This window comes from Perissodus microlepis, chromosome 7 (genome assembly GCF_051167445.1).
Source record: "Perissodus microlepis isolate ML-2025 ecotype Zambia chromosome 7, ASM5116744v1, whole genome shotgun sequence".
In the NCBI taxonomy this organism is placed as follows: Eukaryota; Metazoa; Chordata; class Actinopteri; order Cichliformes; family Cichlidae; genus Perissodus; species Perissodus microlepis.
Window position 1 is genome coordinate 5,828,358 of NC_140467.1, and position 22,013 is coordinate 5,850,370.

At 39.5% G+C, this 22,013-nt stretch overlaps 2 protein-coding genes across 3 annotated transcripts in view; both read right to left on the bottom strand.

Moving 5' to 3' along the window:
- Nucleotides 1-22,013, bottom strand: part of ldlrad3 (low density lipoprotein receptor class A domain containing 3) — a 95,527-nt gene that overhangs the window by 52,753 nt on the left and 20,761 nt on the right. The window lies entirely within an intron of this gene.
- Nucleotides 3-20,364, bottom strand: LOC146382384 (uncharacterized). The gene is made up of 2 exons (XM_084932996.1): nt 2,980-20,364; nt 3-2,860 (listed from the first exon to the last, which is right to left on the bottom strand). Exon 2 carries the CDS (start codon nt 2,844-2,846, stop codon nt 1,578-1,580), a length of 1,269 nt encoding a protein of 422 aa, XP_084789122.1. The 5' UTR covers nt 2,847-2,860; nt 2,980-20,364; the 3' UTR covers nt 3-1,577.

Consider the following 22,013-nt stretch of genomic DNA (forward strand, 5'->3'; position numbering starts at 1 on the left):
TGAACATGAAAGGAAACAGGGAGAAAAGGTTGAGGTATGCCAAATTACACCATAACCTGACTTAAATAAGTGGAAACAGGTCTGATGGAGTGATGAATCCAAATTTGACATTTCTGGTTCAAATTGTCAGCAGGAGGAAGTCAGGAGAGAGCTACAACAGTGAGTGTCTATAGCCATCTGTAAAACACGACAGGAGCTCTGTCATGGTTTGGGGCTGCATTTCAGACAGTTGAGTTGGAGATCTTGTCAAAATTGATGGAGTTATGAATGGAGTTAGATTTTGATCCACTGTGCAACACCATGTAACACCATGGAAATCTGGAAAGCAACAGATTGGCAACAGATTCCTTTTTCAGCACGATCCCAAACACACTGCCAGTGCAGTAAAAGCATACCTGGATAGAAAAAACACACAATGGAACACTATCAGTCATGAACTTGGCCCTCCTCCGGAGCCTGGACGTCAATATTATTAAAGCGGTGTGGGATCAGCTTGAACAGAACTGAACAAAAGGCAGCCAACATCCAACAAAGAGCTTTGAACGCCCTTCAAGGAGCCGACAGAACCACTGACTGCTTAAAGAAATTACAACAAAGCTTAAAAGAGCCTAAAATAGTTCAGGCTGTACTAAAGAACTCAGCTGGTCATACCAAATATTGACTTTTTTTAAGCTCAAGAATTCAGCACAGTACTTAATATATGTAGGTACCTGCAGCTTTTGTATTTTATTTGCCATTAAATATTTATAACAAAAGACAGTGATGGATGTCTAAATGTCCTTCTCAACAAAATCTGAAAATGAGAAAAGGGATAAAAATGTTAAATGCAGAATAGTAATGACAAATATAAAAACCTCTAAAATGCTTGGATGGATACAGATCATAGATATCGCTCTGTATTTATGTTCAGGTGCCGCTTCTATTTGTTCAGTCCTTTAAAATAATCCAGTTAAATGAATTCCCTTTCTCCAGCAGTCACACTGTTCATTTTCCTCAAATAAACCATTACAGGGACACATTCTCAATGAAGTAATCTTCATTACCACAAAATCCACTGCACCCCACTTCAAATAAAAACCTCTGACTTTTGAGCTTTTGTGAATTCATAAGTAAAACTCCACATTTTTACCACAGCTCGTTGATATTCACTTAGCACATGTAGCCATCCTCCAGAGTGCAGCTGAGTAACTGACACACAGAAATAATCTGTTCTTACATCATCCTTCCACTGCTGCTTTTTTAACAGCAGCAGGTACTGGAAACCATGTATAAGATAAGATAAGATAAGATAACTCTTTATTGTCATTGCACAGTCATACATAGTACAGTAGTACAATGAAATTGGAAAAACTGTCCTATGTCGGCACTACATATAACACAACACGACACGATATGACACATCACAGCGCAACAAACAACACAACTCAGTATATTAACTTAGTATAAAAAAGAAGAATAAGTGTATGTGTTATGCACACTGTTATTATTGCACCTTGTTATAAATATAAATATTATTGTTATTGTTTTAAACATTGTTACCTCCCCCCTAAAAAAGTCCAGGGAGGTATCCAGTCAGGTCAGCTATTTACATTGATCAGGGCTATTGCCCTGTTGTAAAAGCTGTCCTTGAGTCTGTTTGTTCGGGACCTCAGCAGCCTGAACCTCCTGCCAGACGGCAGCAGCTTAAACACCCGGTGTCCTGGGTGTGTGCAGTCCCGTAGGATGCTGCGTGCCCTCTTGAGACAGCGAGTGCTGTACAGGTCCTTCAGGGAGGGAAGAGGATGTCCAATGATTTTTTGGGCCATGTTGATGACCCTCTGGAGTGCCTTTCTGTGTGCTGTGGTGCAGCTGGAGAACCACACACCGATGCAATATGTCAGCACACTTTCAATGGAGCAGCGGTAGAAGACGGTCAGCAGCTCCTTCTTCAGGTCCATTTTTCTGAGGATTCTCAGAAAGTGGAGACGCTGTTGGGCCTTCTTTAAGACCGCAGAGGTGTTAGAGCTCCATTGGAGGTCTGTGTCTATGTGCACACCCAGAAACTTGAAACTGGAGAGTGGGACAATTGTGGCTGACTTTAGGCACGGCGGGATGCAGGACTGGGACAGTGAAGTGTTGAAGATCTTAGTGAAGACCCCAGCCAGCTGGTCTGCACACTCTTTTAGGACCTTTGCGGTTACCCCATCTGGTCCGGCGGCCTTCCTGGGGTTCACTGCCCTCAGTGTGCGCCTCACCTCATATTCCTGCACTATGAGGCTTGGGCTGCTGCTGCTGTCCGATGTTTTTGCTGCTGCTGCCTCTGGTCCCTTCACCTCAAAGCGTGCGAAGAAGTGGTTCAGCTCCTCCGCAAGCTCCGCGTTACCCTCAGTCAACGTGGTATTGCCAGGTTTGTAGTTGGTTAAGTGCTGAACTCCCTGCCATACCTGTCGTGAGTTTTTGGTGCTGAAGTGGTCTTCGATCCTTCTCTTGTACGCTGCCTTGGCCTCTCTGATGCCTCTTTTCAACTCAGATCTGGCTGCACTGTACTGCATACCATCACCGGATCTAAAAGCGGCGTCACGTTGCTTCAGCAGGACCTGGACCTCTTTAGTCATCCAGGGTTTCTGGTTGGAATACACCCGGAGACGTTTGTCCACAGTGACACTGTTGACACAGAAGTTAATATATGAGAGCACTGATGTTGTGTGCTCTTCAAGGTCCTGATGTTCGAACACGCTCCAGTCCGTGTTTTCAAAACAGTCCTGCAGCTGATGTGATGCACCTTCTGGCCAGGTTTTCACAGTTTTTGTGACTGGGGGGGCTCTTCTCCTAATGGGAGTGTATGCAGGGATCAACAGCATGGACATGTGGTCTGACAAACCTAGATGTGGTAGAGGGGTTGCTCTGTAGCCTTTTTGGATGTTGCTGTAGGCTTTATCCAATGTGTTTTTCCCTCTCGTTGCACATTTAATATGCTGTTCAAATCTGGGGAATACTGACCTTAAATCAGCATGGTTGAAGTCCCCAGCTATAATGTGCACTGCGTTTGGATGGGAGTTCTGCTGGTTGCTTATTGTCTTGTGCAGCTCCTCCATGGCCGAGTTAGCATTAGCGTCGGGTGGTACATACACGGCCGTTACCATGACAACAGTAAACTATAGATTGTCTCTTAAATGAGACAGCACAACCCTTCTGGATCTGAATGCATGACGCAACGCCTCCTTTTGTCTCATGCAATATGAAACAAAAAAGCTGAGTGATAAAAAAGAAAAAGCTCCTGAATCTTATGAGGACAGGAAAACATTCAGATTTCTATTTCTTTCATTATTTATTACGCTGATTCATCTAAACTGGAAATGAAAAACATCGCCGTGATTATCTTTTTGTCAAACAACCTTTCCAAAAAACAAAATAAATAGCGGGCTTACTCTTAGCAGCTTCAGCTGAGTGGTGTGATATTTCAGTTTCCACTTCTCTCAACTTCAACATATAAACATTAAGGCTGGTTTGATATAAGAACAATGAGTCATCTCTTCTCTTATCTTGAGTCACTTCAATGATGTTTCAGTATCAAGTGAAAAAAAAAAAAAATCCAGCTTAACTTCAAGAGCACAGTGAGGCATAGAGATGGCAGTGCAGAGATAGCAGTCGCACATTAGTGTTAACTTATAGCTTGGCTTCAAGGAGACGCTTTCAATTTCAAGTTGCAATCAGCTTACATACAAAGCTACTCACACACTGTTCAACCTTTGACCCTCATCAACTCCAGCTGGCTTATTTGCCCATGTTAACTTGCAGGAAACAAAAAGGGTGAAAACGATATTTTACAAATTAACAGATCAAATCGAGCTGCAGTCAATAAATACATGCCTTGGAAAATTTCCTTATACATTTTAGAGCCGATAAGAAGATAAAGCCTATCTGATTAAAATATTTATAACATAACCATCGTCAATAATCAACTTATTATAAACCTGATGCAGCATTTATGCCATCTGCTAATTAACTATGCTTCAAATATAACTTATAAGACTAAAATATGTTCAGGTCACTTTCAAAATGTAAATATTACATCTCACTCGTTTTATCTGACCCATTCTTCACAATGAAGGCACAATGTGCACACTGACAACAGTATACTCTTTAGCAAAGGGATCAAAATGGGATTTGGCAGGTAAGGGAACCTTAAGTTCTGGTGTAGCACTGCAGTGGGGGAAGTGATTCACCTCAAAAGGACTGATCTGATTTGTTGAGTTAAATAGAGTTAGCCATATATTATATAAGCAGATGTTACACGAGCTATCATGGCTGCTGTCCAAATGCTAGATAAAGGTGGGAATTGGCAAGTAATCCTTAAGAGCACCATCAGCTTAAATTTAAATTAATGACTGCTACCCCTGACCTAACAGTGGGCGTGGCACCAGTCCAACATGGGCCATTATGTCCTAATGGTGTTTCTTGCCAGGTCTGCAGCTCTTTTTGAAATTCTTCATTCCATATTTAGACTACACTCAATATTAACGAAGAATAACATAGCGCGAACCGCAAAACAGGAGGACAGAAGTAAATAGAAACAGAAGTTTTCAAAAATGTGAAATCATTTCACGCAAAACAGACAAAGTTGAATGCAGACTGTGCAAAGCAGCGCTTTCCTTCCATGAAAGCACTACTGCGGTGCACACACATTTAAAACACCGACACTGTGGAGCTGTGATGTCAACTCTGGGTGGGTCAGCTTTAGAGAATTAGTTTGTGTGTCGCACTGATACCTTGTTTATGTTAGCTTACCTGGCAGAAACTTCTCATGGTTGATGCTTGCTGAGTGAACACAATTTCAGTTTTGTTAGCTAATGAGTGAAATGCGATAGTAAACCATTAAACTGGAGTAGCTTACACCGTCTCCTAGTTTGTTTGTTTTTTCTTCTCACATTAATATTAGCATTTATTCTGAATAGTAAACCCTTTTCAACAACAGGGTGATATTCACAGGTAGGCAGACTTGAACAGGTGAGGTACTGGAGCCTAGAACAGGAGGTTTGCCCACAGGAAGAGGAGATAAGAATTATTGAAATAATCATTAACTAATCGACTAATTAGAAAAACCTGGCAAACTGGTCGACTACCAAAATGATAATAAATCCATTTTTGTGTCTATGTTTCATTCGTTTCATGTAATCATGCACGGACTTGTAAAAACGATCGGCGAAAGGCTCAGCCTATCATCGACAGTCGATATATTCGTCCAATCGCCCAACCTTACCATTCACATAGATACAGAAATTTGTAGCAGACAGTGTGTCTACATATTACCTATGCTACAGTAATTATAATGAGATTACCACAATACATGGATACAAAGTATCCAATTGAATCTCTACATATTAATCTGTCCAGTACCGTCACACAACTTTTGAAACAAAAAAATTATCATTTTGTCATTTCACAAAATTAAAGAAGATAGTTTCAGTGACACGTTATGAACAATGTCTGCTTTAGATAACTCTGAAAAGAATGAGGACATCACATTTTATTAAATGTCAATTCCTGAGCAGTTCTTGACTTTCAGTTCTTACCTAATCTCTCACAATCCTAGTATATTTCTTACACATTTCTCAGAGCTGTTTCTTTCTTCTGCCACTGAACTACAGCAACTGCATCAACACATCGACTGCAAGACACACTGAGCGTCGAACTGCACAGAAACAGTTTGTGTGTGTGCGTTTGGTAATGTCTGTTGAGCTGTTTGAAACGTTCCATTTGAAATTACTTTCTACTTTGAAAAAAAGTAACTTTAGCTGATCCTGAAGTGCTGTGACTGCAGCTTTTTTGGCATCTGCAGCATGATAGGAATGAGACAGAAAAAAGAATGTGCATAGTGTGCATCAGGGACTGTGGGGTGGTATTACTTTCTGCATTGTTATCTTCATCGTGGCACCAGCTGCAGGGAACGCCAGCCTGCAGCACATGAAAATGAACTTGCTTGAGGTAATTATGTATTGTAATTGAAGGTGATGGAAGGCCATTCAAGCTTGTTCCAGTACACTAACCTCTGCTTCAGAAGCTTATTTTTCATCAGACTTTTTAAATATAGTGCCAAATCACAACAACTGTCATCTCGGAGGTTTTATACTGTTCAGTAAATGTCTTTCAATATGACAGAAAAGAACGCAAACAATTCCCTATGAGGATTTGGCGACACTGGGGAGACGATTAAATACGAACCTGTTACAGAGCTGTGAGTATTCACAGACCAAACACTGCACAAAGAAGCGTGATTAGGGCAACACATTGTTGACAACCCAGAAATGTCCATTCAGAGCCCCACAGAACAAGTGTAGGCGAGAACCATATAAAATGACTTCAAAGAGCTGACGGAGATACACTGGGTTAATTGGGAAGCTGCTTTGGGAGCACAAGAGGACAGGAAAAGGACTGTCTCTCATATATGTGTATGTGTGTCTGTGTGGGTGTGTTTGAGGAGTGACCAATAAGAGTGAAAAAAAAAAAAGAACAAACAGTTGATGGACAGCTCGTCTTTTCCCACGAGTCTAACACTGCCAGTAGCAAACCTTTTGCAGTACTTCTTGCAACAAGCTTGTGATGAGTCCATCTTTTGGCAAGCTCGACACCTCTTATCCCAATGCCCCTGTCATTCTGTCAATTCAGTAATAAGCCTCAATACTTGTTCGCCACTGAGGTAATGAACAAAAACCCACCTCATTACCGCAGAAAGTGTAGCTATACAGGTCATTACAGATGGCACTACAAGAGAAACGAAATAATAACAATTCACTATGCAATAATAATTCACTGTGGTACACTGGGGTTGCTGCAACACTCCCAAGGTGACCTGGGCAGTTTTATTGGAAGCAACTGTGTCGAGCACTTATCCCTTAGTGTGTCGAGCATTTATCCCTTATGCTTTTAACCATTATTTTGTGGACTGCTCAGGGCATTGTGCACAATCCCCTGTGTATGTGTGTGTAACTGTGGTCACACAGTGAGTGTGCGAGGGAGAACAGGAGGAGATAAGGCAGGGATGAACCTGGAAGTGTAGACCAATTACTCTGAGTAAATATTGACTACACCATCCTTTCCTCTGCACACCCACCGTCTGCATCCCACCTTTTCTCACCCTTCAGCAACCCTGTGTCTACTAAGGCCCCATTTAAACTGTTAAATCATAGAGCGTAGAGACATTAGCTGGATACCGCCCCCCCCTTTTTTTTAATTTTTTTTTCAAATTAGCATGTACATTTTTAGTTTGTGCTACTTTCACAAAGTTTCAGTGGCTCAATCTGGGTGAAATCTCCCTCTCTCTATTTGTTCAGCTCAGCTTCTGTTGCAGTTATATTGATTGCACCTCTCTTACCTCAATTATAATTTGACATGAAAATGAACTCCCAGCATAAACACAAGCTTAATTTCCCAGCGGTTCTGAATAATACTCAAGTTATTTCTCAAGTAAGCTTCCACATTGTTTCATGTTAAGTGATATGCAATATGATGGATGATTTTTTGCAAGATTATATACAAAAAGGTGTAATTACTAGACGCTGGCCGATACAGGATTTTTAACTCCGATACTGAGGATTTTGTGATATTAAAGAACCGATATAGTGGATGATAAAGAGATTGCTCTAACATTTATGCATAGCTATTCATGATCCCTTAAGGTAATATAAAAATGCAGCTTAAAATGAATCTTGTTTTATTGTTGCAGCAAGTCATGGATTACTCTTTTACACCCTGTCTGACTTGGCTCAGATCAGCTGGTTGTTGTGTTTGTGGTGTTGCCAACAGGGAAGTTTCAAAGTGCCTTTTGGAGGACAAACTATGTAATGTCAACACTCATTACATGGTTGAAGGCTCTTTCCCCCATTTCTTCTATACTTTTTAAAATGTTCATTTATTGGCTATTATAAAATTACATCAGCTTATTGTTCCATGCATTATAGAAACTAAAATCTAAAAAAGATGGTAGATCTTGTTATTAACAGAATAATTTCTCTGAATTAAGCTGAATTTAAGTGAGCAAGGAGAAACCCGAGTAATTTAAAACTCAATCGTAAAACTGTTAACAGTTTAAAAATATCCAGGTCGTTCACAGTTTGCAGTAAACCACAAAGAAATTTGTGTTTCCACAAAGACAAGAAGATGTTGAACATGGATCCAAATGATGTAGCTTTCAACAGTTGGATTTATAAATCTGGGTTTGGAAAGTTGGGAAATGCTATTAATGTTGACTCTAGGATCTTTAGCGAATAAAAGAAACTCATTTTAAAAGATGACTACCTTTGTTTTTTTAACCCAAACAGACATTTCTGGGTTGTGTCTGACCTTGAAAAATGCCACAAGTGAGAAAACAAATCAAAGTGATCCCGCATGCAAAGAAGATTAAGAATTGCAAATGTTGGAATCAAATTGGAAAGATCTGGGAAATATGTAACCACAAAATTTCTTAATAGGTTAGGACTTTAATATTTAGGACCACTGTTACCTATTGTTACGGATTCAAATATTGGGGATGGATACAAGAGGAAAAACCAAAATAACAACACTGGTCCGGCCGGGTTGAGTCAAACGATGATTTTAATGATCACACGCGTGGGAGATGGACACCGTACGCAGACAGCATCAGATCTCAAAATGGTGGAGCATTGATCAAACTCTTATAGCCTCTAGTGGCCCCCACCTAATCATAAAAGCCTAAACATTCATTCATTCTTTCTCTCACACGGCGCCTAAGCTACGACCTTGGTTCCTTGTTTATCTGCTCCTGCTGAGATGGGACAGAAAACCTCTCCAGTATGTTCTGTTCTCTTCTAATCAGACAAATAAGGCGATGACTTTCTGCGAACAGTATTTCTTATAACTCAGCAGTATAATGCATCATAAAACAATATCATTTATTCACAATCAATCAGCAGTCTAATGTAATGCAAATCAGTTTAACAAATGCAATAGTTATCACCTTCTTCTAATTCAGGAGAATAATGCAAACTAAAACTACAAAATAATTCACAATCTTTAATTAGGGGTCTAACATGGCATAAAATAATATTATAATCTCACACTATTTAAAGAAAAAAAAAATCATATGAGTGCGCATGGAAAGCTTCCAACTTTCATTCCAAGATGTTCCATGGGTATACTTCATGCATAATGATTCTGGAAATGGCAGTCATGAGACTTTTCAGAGAACTGCTTAGGGTGCCTTAGCAGTTCTCTGAATATGCAAAGACAGGTCCAACCACCCACATCTGCCTCTGTCTTCCAGGCCTTATGAATATTTTCCAACCAAATGTCAGTATGCTGCCTCGACAATGAACAGCTAATTTGGTAATAAAAAAAATATATTACTCTTGACAGTAGCTATTGAAAACGTATTAAACCTTAAAGCATACAGATGACCTCCCTTCACCTATAAGACCCTTCTGGGTGTGTGTATAGACTCTGGGTTGTACAACAGAGATATGTTACTGCAATACTCCACAAGGGTAGACAGGAAAGTACTGTGTAAAGCAGAGTAACACACAACAAGATGCAATAAGGATTAAACCAACACTATATAGGAGCATGTAGCAAGTTTTTTAAAATTCTGTTTCAAAAAAGATGAAAGGAAACAAATGAAAGGGGGAGATCAAGATATGACTGGATGTGAGTCATATGGAGCAATTATGAAAGGAAAGAGTACAGGGGTAATAAAAAAAAGAAGCAGGGAGGTGACCAGTAACATCATTTTCTGTCCTTGGGTTCCCAGTAATATCCACCCTAAGCAAATTCTATTCCCTGTGCTCTGCACATAAAAGGTCAGTGATATAAATCTATAGCTGAGATGACTATTGGCTTGGCTGTTACTTCTCTAACCCCATCTTCCCCAGCAGCCTTAGATATCTGCCCTGCATTGATTAGCCCCGAATAAAAGGTTGAGCCTCAGATTGAAACAGCACCCGAGAATTGATTGGCCCAACTTTGGAAGCTTGAGTAGCAGTAAGAAATAATACTATGGGAGAAACATCACAATAAAATGGTTACGGAGGGGAGTTTTTGAGCTTTCCAGACAAAAAAAAATGTCCTCAGAAATAAATCCGCATCAACCACCCCTGAACATAATCTTTTTGTCCACACTACCACACCATGCTGCTAAAACTATCTCCAGCGAATTATGTGAAATTGTGTCTGAAGCTGTAAAGGAGCATGCCAAGTTACATTACAGACAGATAATGTCAATACAAACATGGGCAGCAAGGGCTGCTTCTGCTGGAGGATAAGGGAGGAGTGAATCAATATAGCCCAGCTCGGAATGAAAACTAGCCTTACAGGTTCAAGAAAAGAAACTTATTTTTCAATTACACACCGCTCTAAATGGGCTAACTACAAGCAGGGGGCTCTCGGACGCAGCAGGGGGTGATTTGGCTGTCTCTTTCATTGTGTGTGTGTCTGTATGTGGCAAAGGGAGACAGATCTTCCCAGAGAAAAGAAGAGATTCTCCATCCTGTTACTTTGGCTCACTGAAGCATCCAGTATAAATAAGTGCAAGTGTAAAGAACCTGGTCTGCATCAATTAAAGGCACCCTATGGACAGACAGACACACACACAGGAAGGGTAGCATAAGCACAGAGCAGCAGAGCAAGCAAAGCAATAATGGTGAGAGATGGAGAAAAGAGCAACCATGCATGAAAATAGACAGCAAGCCGGAATAATATGAAACCAGCTACAATGTAGCCACAGTATCTTTCAGCTGCTGCTTTGCCTTTTTTGGTTTTGCCTCTAAGGATGAATCTGCTGTGTGAATTCATTTGTTCCTGGGACGAGTCACTGACTTCATAACCTGCTGTGTAGTTACTTTATTTGCAGTGTCAGTTGGCAACAAGGGCTAAATGAGCTATTGACAATACCACCAAATGACAAACTGAGCGAGGACCGCGTCTGATTTAAAGTTAATGTCATTTTAATGTGAAAAGAACACATGGTGAGAAAAAGTCACAAAATGTTCACATTAAGTCATCCACGCTGTGCGCACTCAGTTACTCAGTAACTAAGGGTGATTACCTGAAGAACACAAAAGCAGACTTCAAATGCAATCAGACTTTTGAAAAGTGCTAAAATCAAAAGTTACCAAGCAGAACTCCTACAAGGCAAATAAAACCTGCCTAGCGCTGATGTACTTAAAATAACCAAGAGCCTTTCAATCTATAGATTAGTTACCCTTGAATTTAATGAAATGTATTTTTCTTGTGCTTTTAATACCTTTTCCTGTGTATAGATGATATGTACACCCACTTCACTAAGCCTTTTGATACACCTTTAATAGAACTTATTGTGCACAGAAATATTAGGGTTATCTGACAATTAATTCCTCATTAAACACACTGCACACTCAAAGTGACAGGTGCTCAGACACACTTAACTTTGAGTTCCAAAGTAATTGCAGTACAATCATTGAGACAATGTAATAACTCTGTTCCTGACACAGCTGCTAAAGTAAAGAAATTCATGAAAATAAAGACCATAAACCACATATAATATTTAGGACAAAAAAGTTTTAAAGAAGCTGTAAGCATGTACTACCTTTTCAATAAACCAAATGCATTTGAACGTACTATCAAATTACACTCATCATTAGCAGTTTATCCTGTTTATGCTGATTCTATGGTGTAGCTTGTTTACTTAATAGGCAGCGCATCTCTTTTGTTATAGCTTTTAATGTGTAGCACACTCAAGAAAAACAACTTTCTCACAGGGGAAAACTAGTCTAACAGCTTCAGAGAAACAAAAAAGGAATGTAAGAGGTCAGGACAATTATTTCTAGCTCCAGATTCTTGTGATATACACATCACTGATGCACACATACATTCGTCTGTACACACATCTTAAACTGGCATCACCGGATCAAAGAACTAAATATAACTTTGTCCTTAAGTGCGCATAAAAATGGTGCAGGAGAAAGGGGTTGCTGCTTTGCTTGGCAGACTTGCATTTTCATCATGATTTACAACATATTTTGTTTATAATACTGACTCACTAAGTTCCTAAATCAGTTTTACAGCATAGAAATTCTGCAGCTGTGTGGCCAGGCGTCCAACGTGTCACCTGGTAGGAAGATTCTGCAAAAGATGCATGAGGAAGCTCGAGTTTGCCAGGAGAGCAGTGGTCAATGCTTAGCTAAAAAGAAATGCTAGCTTTTATCCCTGCCATCCTGCTCACCAGTGGTCATTAGCCAAGTGGTTAAGCTTATGTTGAGTTTTCTGTTTTATACAAGAAGTTAAACTCAGGGCAGCCAGACTAGAAACTATACTGGCCATTACCCTCTTGACAACGTTGTCTTATGTAAGAGCAGTCGATTCCAACAGTGCTCAGGTGCTCGAGCACCTTCGGAGAATGCTGAGCGCACAAGTTTGCCAGCACAGCTCAAGGTTAAATTTATTCTTCATGGGGTGGTGGTAGATTGGATCAATTTAAGGAACTACGCGTGACTGGTTATTTCGCTGTCTGTCCTGTCCTGCAATCAGACTGGCACTCCAGGCAGATTGGTGAGCCTATGCTTCTGCCGCGACACTCACTGCATGTACATTAGCCTTTAAGAGGGGGACTTAATGCTAACAAAACAGACCAATTTAAAAACCACAGTAAAGTGATGCTTCTATATCTACCAGTTCCACCAGTGCCTCCAGCAGTGTCCAGTCAGTTAACAATAAAAAGACACAGACAACAGAAGTGAGGATGAATGCAGAAAAGGAAGGATTATCAGGCTGGTTACAAAATGGAATTTCTTTGCATAGCCTACAGCTCTACTGAGGTTTTGTGAGGTCTCTGCTACAAGTAACAATCAAGAGTCTCTGAAAGCTTTTGTTAAAGATGGATTTTCAAGCTGGGCTAAATCACTAGAAACACTCAGATTACACAAAAAGTCCAATCTGTACCACACTGCTAGAATTGTTGCAGCTACTAATGCAGGTGTTAATGTTGCTGCTTCTTTGTCTGCTGGTAAACAAAACCAGATGGCTGAAGCTAGAATCGCTTTGTTGGGTATTCAATCCTCTCTGCTTTCTTTTACTTCAAGGATTGGCAAGTCAAGGAAAAACAGATGCAGAGTACAAGATGACGCTATGACAGCAAGCCAAATGTGTAAAGAGGTTAAAACTCCAGCAACACTTAAAGTATGACAAAACCCTATTACTGCTTGACCAACGTGTTTTGACCTGTACATTATACAGAGAACTTTTATAGGAAAACATAGACTTTCAGTCATTTTTATTGACACAGCCGGGGAAGCAGAAACTCTGGTACCTGCAGCTTTACTACAAAGTCCAAAGGTTAGAGACATGACTAATTCTTTAGCCAGATAAGTTTTAAGGAAATTATGGATTTACTCTGTTAAGCAAAGTGAAATTTCGAACAAAAAAAAAAAAACAGTCACTGCATGCTTTGGAAAACTACAGTAAATACAGACTATAAGCTGCTCAAACTGGTTTGGTAATTATTGAAAATTCTATTTCTTTTCAATCAATTAATTGAAAAGGACACATGTGGTCAGATTCCTAATGTAACAATAATGTAACAATGCAACATTGAACACTAATGTGCACTATGTTATCGTTTAAAGGTTTGGTTGTCTAGTCTTTCTATAAGTAAAGGGTTATTATTTTAAAAAAGACCCGTGCATGTGGAGGTAGCCTGTGTAACACAGATCCTAATTATCTTAAAAGTGACAAAATGAGAATGAAACAGAGCTTTGAGGCATTCTCAGTTATCATTTCTAATCAAATCTAAAATTTGAGGGTTTTTATTGGAGGGTAAGAGAGACATAATGACTTCTCATCTGATCATCATCACTTTGTTTGTGTATTGGAGAAGTTAGTCTGAACTGCTTAACATTCCTATTCATAAGGTGTAACTTAATATACCAGTGGATATCTATATCCTTGTGACTGAAAGACAGTGCTTTAAATAAGAATAATATTAGGGCAGTCCTCAAGTTTTTGTTTCATCTTATTGCATACACTGCGATATTGATTCTCAATATTATATGTACTTTCATCAGCTTTAATCCGAAACTTTGTAAAAATCTGTTAAACTTTTATCAGATACCGACTTCGAAGTCAATGTACAACAAGAAATACTTAAGCATAACTATTTTGAAATGCTTCAAGAATACAATATTGGTGTGCTGATGCAACAGGAGGGTAACAATGCTAATTAACAAATATGTCAGCATTTATTACTTTGTGATGCAGTTTGGAATTGATTTCTTCCACATTCACATTATTTTCTTGCACACATATGGTCTTAATTAAAACTTCCAATGCATTGTTTTGTCTTCTTCTCAAAGTTTTTCCATATCACTTTGTCCAAACTATAAAGTGCAACAGTACAGGTGATGAATAGATAACTGGCCTTTGTGTGTAGTGCCAAAGACTTTCTAGGAAGAACTGATGACACAGTGTTATTTACCCGTTCTGTAGGTTCCTCTTCTGTGTTTGACGCACAGCACAGAGAACACAGAGTAATGGGAATGTCATTTAAATTCATGTGATCTACTCATTTTATCTCTATCGAGGATGCCGCGCATAGACACACAGCCAGAGATATATATATACATAGAACGAAGGAGGAATACTGAGCAAGAAAGTTAAACAAAAGCAGCAGGTTGCTGCTGAAGAGAGAAAAACAATGTTTAAGAATCCTCCCCCGTCACTTGTGTCTGATTTCCACATTTCACATGACATTTAAAATATTCACCAAGCAGCACTGTCATTTCTGAGCCGCACGCACACCCATTTATCCGCATAACTAAAGACGTGAAAATGTAACTACACATATTTCAACATCCTGAGGAAAGAGACTTTAATAAAAACAGGACTTCCTCAGCCCACGCATCCTGCTGAAAGCAATGCTAAACAATCATAAAACAAAAACACACGCTTAGAATAAGCTGCTAAACTTATTCTTACTCTGACATAAATTGTGTGATTTGAGTGGCTGTAGTGGTTGTGTTCTGATCGAAGTGTAATGAGACCAGCAACGTTTCACTGGTGGGTGTGACACGGCTCACCGCCGCACCTAGAGGCATCTCTACATTTGCATATTCATGGAGCTTGGAATTTTTGATGAGAAACAAGGAGTAGACGTACTTCTAATTCTTTCCGTTAAATTATCGAGCATGTTTTTGTCGGGGAGAAAAACATATCGCACAAAAAGCCTCTTCACTGCAGAGTATTTTGCGTATATGATGCCGAGTGTCTCCTTTTTTCATCTTTAGTCTAAAAATAAGATAACAAAAACCAAACAAACCATCAAACAAACAAAAAAAGGCTTAACACAAGGTAACCAAACTTGAATTTGGGTGTTAAAGGACATCTCAAAAAATTTGCACCGTCAAACCCAATCAAGAAACTCCTGAGCAACAACTCTCACAAGGGGAGAGTGATTAATTCTCGGCTGGATTTGCCACAGCACCGGTCAGCTCTCTGTGGGTGGGCAATCAGCAAATCCCCCTGTGTGCATCTGAAGAGAAGCAAGCAATAGACCACAAGCTTGTCCTCTTACTCTAGGATGAGGGAAGATTAGTCACCAGTTGTTTGGAGGACTTAACATTTGCTTTTTAATGAAATAAGGATGCCAGAATTCAAGGAAACTCACAAAACAAAGGAGTATTGCTTAATACCAACCTTTAGATGTGCAAACCAACTCCTCTTTATTGATACAAGACAATAATTTAAATAATCATTGATTCAAAATTCAAAAGAGGCAATAAAAACAGAATATGTGACTTGTTGTATAAACTAATTACAACCAATCTGGTAAATAAGTGCTGCAGATTTATAGCCCGTCAGACCAGCAGGAAAACTGAAAAGCCAAATTGCATTTCTAAAGTAATGCTTTTCTATATACAAGAGTAATATGGCAATGCTACAAATCAATCATTCTCTCAAAGTGCACATATTATTTTTGCTTTTCTTCAATGAATCTATGGGCTTGTGTCATTCAATATGCCCGCATAAATGTAAGTTTTCTGTAGCTTATGACATTATCACAGACATTGAGGGATAGCTGTAATTTCAGAACGCATTACTCAGAAAACCAACAGCCTCCGTTTCCTGCAGACCTCCTTGAAACTAATCCAAACACACATGCTCCACACAGAATTAAGCAGTCTTTACCCACATGGGTTTTGCCCCAAAAGATGGTGGGGCTGTTTGGGATTTGCAATGCCTCGCCAGCCTTCTGTTGGGTGCATTAAAATGTAAACAAGTATTAAAGTGAAATATGAACTTTTTGTGACCCTGGCTGTCTTCTTGCTTTGGCGGCCATTTTACTCTGTCTACAGCTTAGGCTTTAAATCCCTGGCAAGACGCTGACTTCTTGGCCCGCCAGTAGTAAGTGTGCTCTAGCTTTTTCAAGCTTGAGAGGAAACAAACTCAATAACAATATAAATAAAGATATACAATGTCTGTTAGCAACAATTTTATTTCTGGTTTCAGTACAAAATCAAGGACTTTTCCACCAGGACATGACCACCCAGTGACTAGCAGGCATCTAGAAAGGAGGGGCTTTGACAAACCCTCTTAAAAGCCTGAGCCTTGTTAAAGGGGCTGAATTATTGATAGTGCATCTGTGGGCTGAAATAGCACCGGAGTGAGTGGAGTGAGGCAGACATCCACAGACGTGGAAAAGTAGCAGCTTAAAGAGGCAAACTAAGGCCAGACAGAAACTGTGATTAGTTTACATGCATGTACATATTTTATGCTTACAGTAGAACTCATTGTGTGACTTTTGACGACATCTACACTACCAGTTAAATGTTTGGACACGCCTTCTGATTTAATGTTTTTTCCCCCTCTTTTTTAGGTTCACCTGTAGGCTGAAGTTCAAACTGAGCATCAAAATGGGGAAGAATGGTCATGTAAATTAGACCGTAGCGTGACTGTTGGTGCCAGATGGGCTAGTCTGAGTATTTCAGAACCTGCTGATCTACGGGGGATTTTCTCACTCAGGAATCTCTAGACTTCACAGAAAACAATCTGAAAAACAAAAAAATATTCAGCTCTCTGAGTGAAAATGCCTTGTTGATGCCAGAAGTGTGAGGACAATGGGTAGATAGCAGATTATCTCAAATAACCAGACATTACAACCAAGGTACAAGATATGCAGAAGAGCACGTCTGAACACACAACACGTCAAAACCTTGAAGTGTAATTACAATTCACACAGGTTCATTAAAATTGGACAAAAAGTTGTCGGGTCATTCAGATATTCAGAACATTCAGAAGCGTAGATATAGCCTGCTTTGGTATCAACAATTCAGACTGGAGTTGGCGGCACTGTAATGGTGTGGGGAATATTTTCTTAGTCCCAATTGAGCATCGTATAAATGCCACAGGCTATCTAAGTATTGTTGCTGACAGTGTGCCCATCTTCTGATGACTACTTCCAGCAGGATAATGTGCCATGTCACCAAGCTCAGATCATCTCAGACTGCTTTTTGAACATGACAATGAGTTCACTGTGCTCAAATGGGGCCCACAGTCATCAAATCTCAATTCAGCAGAACACCTTTGGGATGGAGGATTTGCACCATGCATCATTCAACAAATCTACAGCAAATATGTGATGCAATTATGTCAATCTGGGCCAAAAGTGCTTATTTGTTTTTCATGCTTTTTAAGCCTGTAAAGTCTGAACCATAAAATAATTGCTAGCAAACTATTTGTTTGGAAACTGCAAGTGCTTATTTAACTCTAACAAAAAACAATAAAATATCAATTTGAATATACTAGTTATAATTTGTATAATTTTTACTACATCTGGCATTTTTGTGCAACTTATTTTGTCTTTTTTCTTTGAACACTTGACCCCACAATAATAGGTACATTAAAGAGTGATTGACATTGATCCATAAAAATGAAAAAACAAACCCAGTTTAATTTGGAAATTGCTGTCAATTCCCCTTCAGTCATCTATTAATATATCTCTAGAATGATTTTAACACAGGTGCTATTAAGAAGTCCTATTAAGATTTTTAGACTAAAAAGTCAATAACCCGACTGGCAAAGTCACTACACAGGAAACAATAAAGGGAACCGCTGACCAAACGGCTTTCAAACTTGCATCCATAAACAGCTTCTATGACAAGATGTTTACAACAGTGTTTCATTAGTTCTGCATGATAATTTTATACTATTAAAGCAACAAATCCAATGTCAAACAGGCCTTTTTGTATTGCACTTGAATCACTGCAATGGTGACAGGCAAAATTACCCTGGCTTGGCTAAATAAAACTCCATTAATCACACAATGGTCCCCCATCAATCTAGGATCAAAGATCTCAATGAGCCTATAATCCCAAAGCTTTGATATATTTTCGCTGTTTATGAGTCCATCTGTAGTTACATTAAAAAGGAGATCAGAACATCAGTGCATACCTATGCAAGCTCAATACTGAGCACATAAAACCCAAAAGCTGTAATGTTAGAGGTTACTTGCATGCTGGCAGTATAAGGCACTTTTAGAAAAGTTGTTTTGTTGCAGTTTTCTTTGAACTGCTTGGCTTGGCCTTCATAGAAGCAATTGTCCATCTAATCCTCTAAGAGATGACAGTGGCAATTTCAACAGTATCCCAGCCTATTAACATCACCTTGGGATTACCTTCACAGCATTTAGGAGAGAGAGGATGGAGGGAGGGAAGAATGGGGGGCAGAATGAAAAAAAAAAAACCAGATTTAGATGTTGGAATCGAGGAAGAGCTGCTTGTCGCTCAAATGCAGACAAAAAAAAAAAAAAAAAAAAAAGCAGTGTTGTCTGACACACAGGGGAAAAAAATACTAAAAAGTATCACGTATTTCCAAGTAAAGCATGCACAACTACACACAGTGGCAGCTAGACAAATGTCTTCCTATAGGCTTGCTTTTCTTCATCAAACAAACTCACAAAATCTATTCCATTAATTCTGCTTCCCTACACTGGCCATCAGTGGCACAAAACTAAATGTCAACACTCCCCTGCGTCTCTTTCATCATGCAGTCAATTGTCGCAGAACACACTGGTAAACAGGACATATCCTTCATCCAGCGCTATGCTGCGAGACCCCTCGCTGAGCAAATTGGCATTTCAGCAGAGCCAGCCAGATAGTGAGAAATGATGCAGACAGTGCCACAGAGGGAAATCTGACAAAGCTGACCTTACGTTACACCTGTGAGGCTCTCTCTGTTCCTCGGCTTGCTTTTAGTTGTAGACCCTGAGCTCTGAACATGAAAAGATGGAAACTTCAAACAAAAGCCCACATTGCTCACAGTTACAGAAACAAAATTTATAAGACATTCAAATTCCAGTCAAATTCGAATTATTAATATGTATAAATAATTTGTTTGCAAAACTTGAGGGAAAAAAGGAGCAGTTTTCTCTGCAGGTACATTTGCTGACTCACATTAGCACAAATGCATGGGTTAAGGGGAAAATCACAACATCCGCTATAGATAAGGAGTATTTAGCTCCCTTTGCAGCTGTGTCTTTGGTGGGGTCAGTTTAGAACTCTATTTAAACCTACAAGCCAAAGTTGCATAATTATAACTTTACCATAAAATCACGATCTCCAAATAGTCATTTGTTGTCACAGCTATATTGATAAATATAAGAAACAGCTGCTTCGGGCAAAGTTACCAACTATACATGGAAAAGCAGCCTACACTAACTAGTAGGCATAAATTGCTGATACCAAAACAAGATGATAGCATACTAAACGTCACTGGGCGGACAGGATAAAGTCTCGGGAATGAGATGTTTGGCTATGCCCATTCAGCAGTAATAGCACTATTTGTGAAACCCAGCTCACGCCAATAAAAGCTAGTAAAAACACAGGTAATGTGAATCTTAAAGTAAATCCAGCTCTCCTAATCATTCCTAAAGTTGCCGAGAATGATTAACAATTGAAAAAGTGCAAAGAGCATGTTCGGCTTTAAAATAAAAGTTGTGCATCACAAACTTTTGGTTGGTATTTAGAAACCAAAAGCAACTGAAAAAAGGCTTTTCATACAGAACCTTTGTGACTCGCAGACTGCGCCTGATTGTGACATTGACCAATGTCTAGGCTTGTATGGCTGGGACTTTAGCAATCACAGCGACTGCTGTCAGCCTCATGCAACCAGCAGCCAACCCATGAGGGAATACGCATTTTTCCCTCTAGCAGCCAGTGGCTGCCAGACGGCCATGAACCAGTCTCTAGGCCTGTGTCTGTCGAAGCCTAAGGATGCAGACATGAAACATTTGTCTGATGAATGTCATCAGTCAATGGCGCTGATGACATTGTACTCTGATATTCATATTTGAGTGTCAGAGGATGGCTAAAGCTAAGAATGTTTGCTCACATTATTATAATGTCATTCTAACCTACCAAAATTTATGATTTAAAAAAAAAAAAAAGAAAAAAAAAAAAGAAATAGATGGATCTAACATTAGGTCTAACATTAGAATTCTAGAAGATTTAAACACTTTTCCATTTGTTTTCTGCAATCATTTGTGTGTATATGTGTATCATCCATTAAGAAACAAATGTCAGATTTTCCTGTAAGCAGACTTTAAGCTTTCTGGATGCCAAATGAACCAGAAAATAAGAATTGGAGATTCAAATGTCTTAGGTGTAAGGGCTGAGAGTATATCCAATTTCACAAAAACAATGCTTAAGCGATGGAAATTGAACTATTAATTCTTCTTAGCACACACAGGTTCATTATACACCATGGAGAAGATGTATTGTAGCAGAGGGTGAGATGAGAGAAGTGAGAAGAAAAAGTGCCTGGGGAGAAAGAGATATAAAATGATGGAAGCAAGGAGCACAACAAAAAAGCAGACTGCCTTTGTCTGTCTTCTAGTCTATGTATTAGCAAGTAATGAGCTCCTAATTGTGTAGCCAGGCCATGGAGTCACTTCAGGGCTTGAAAATGAGTGTGAATTGACTATATCTGCCAAATGTAACGGGCCAAAGAGAGTGACCGAGAAACACAAAGGTGAGAGGGAGAAGAAATAAAGGTACGTGGGATAGACGTTAGACTCAAGTGAAGGGTCAAAGAGGGGAAACCATGAGGGCAGTACAATGAAAACACCTTTTCCCCCCAATGCAGATATGATGAAGGAAATAGTACAGGTGACTCTTGACTGTAATCCATTTCCAATGTCTGTCTTCTCTGTATAATGTTAAATCCACTCGGCCAAATGGTAGTATGAAGTGAAATGAGGACGACAGTTTAAAAAGTAGAAGGTGTATGTGTAGTTCACAAAACGGCATCTGATGCCGTAACTAAAGGTCACTCCAATAAGACTTCAGTCAGTGTGCTACCTCCAAAAATGGCGACTCGCATACGAAATAATGTTCATAGAAAAACATGACTGGTGATGAGGAAGAAGGCCATTGCTGAATTCCAGGTGACCCTTTTCCCCTACCTGTTAATTACAGTAAAGGCCATGAGCGAACAGGTTAGGGATATCTCACTTTCTATTAACGCCACAGTATACTGGACAAAAACTGAAAAAGTGATATGGTTCAGATGTCTCAGCGTGCACCTAAAGAATAATAATAAAACAAGCGAGTCTAATAGAACAGCATGGTCCAGCAGCCGCCGGTTGAGTAAACTGACTCACCCCGCCAATTTATTGCTTTTCTTTTTGAAACCAAATCTTCCCTTTTCTAAGCATCTCTCCTGCTCCTCTGCGGTGAGATTGCAGACCCATTGTTCTAAAAATAAAGAACAGTAACTTGATATATCCAAGAATCCTTAAATCTAAGTAAATAATTTTATGTCAGGCCAACTTCTTTTTTAGGTCAGTAATGGAAAATGAGAACCATGTGAGTCTTTTAATGTCACAGCAGTTATAGCATGAAATGCTTAAGTAAATTGGCCTCACTGAGGGGACATAGTGCGATTACTGCTGCCCATGGGAACATCGCAATGTTGATGCTGAAAAGATATGCTATGCAGCCCTGCTTTCTATTGCTCTCTGATAAGCGTTTAGCCTTCCTGTGTGATAAAAAGTGGAT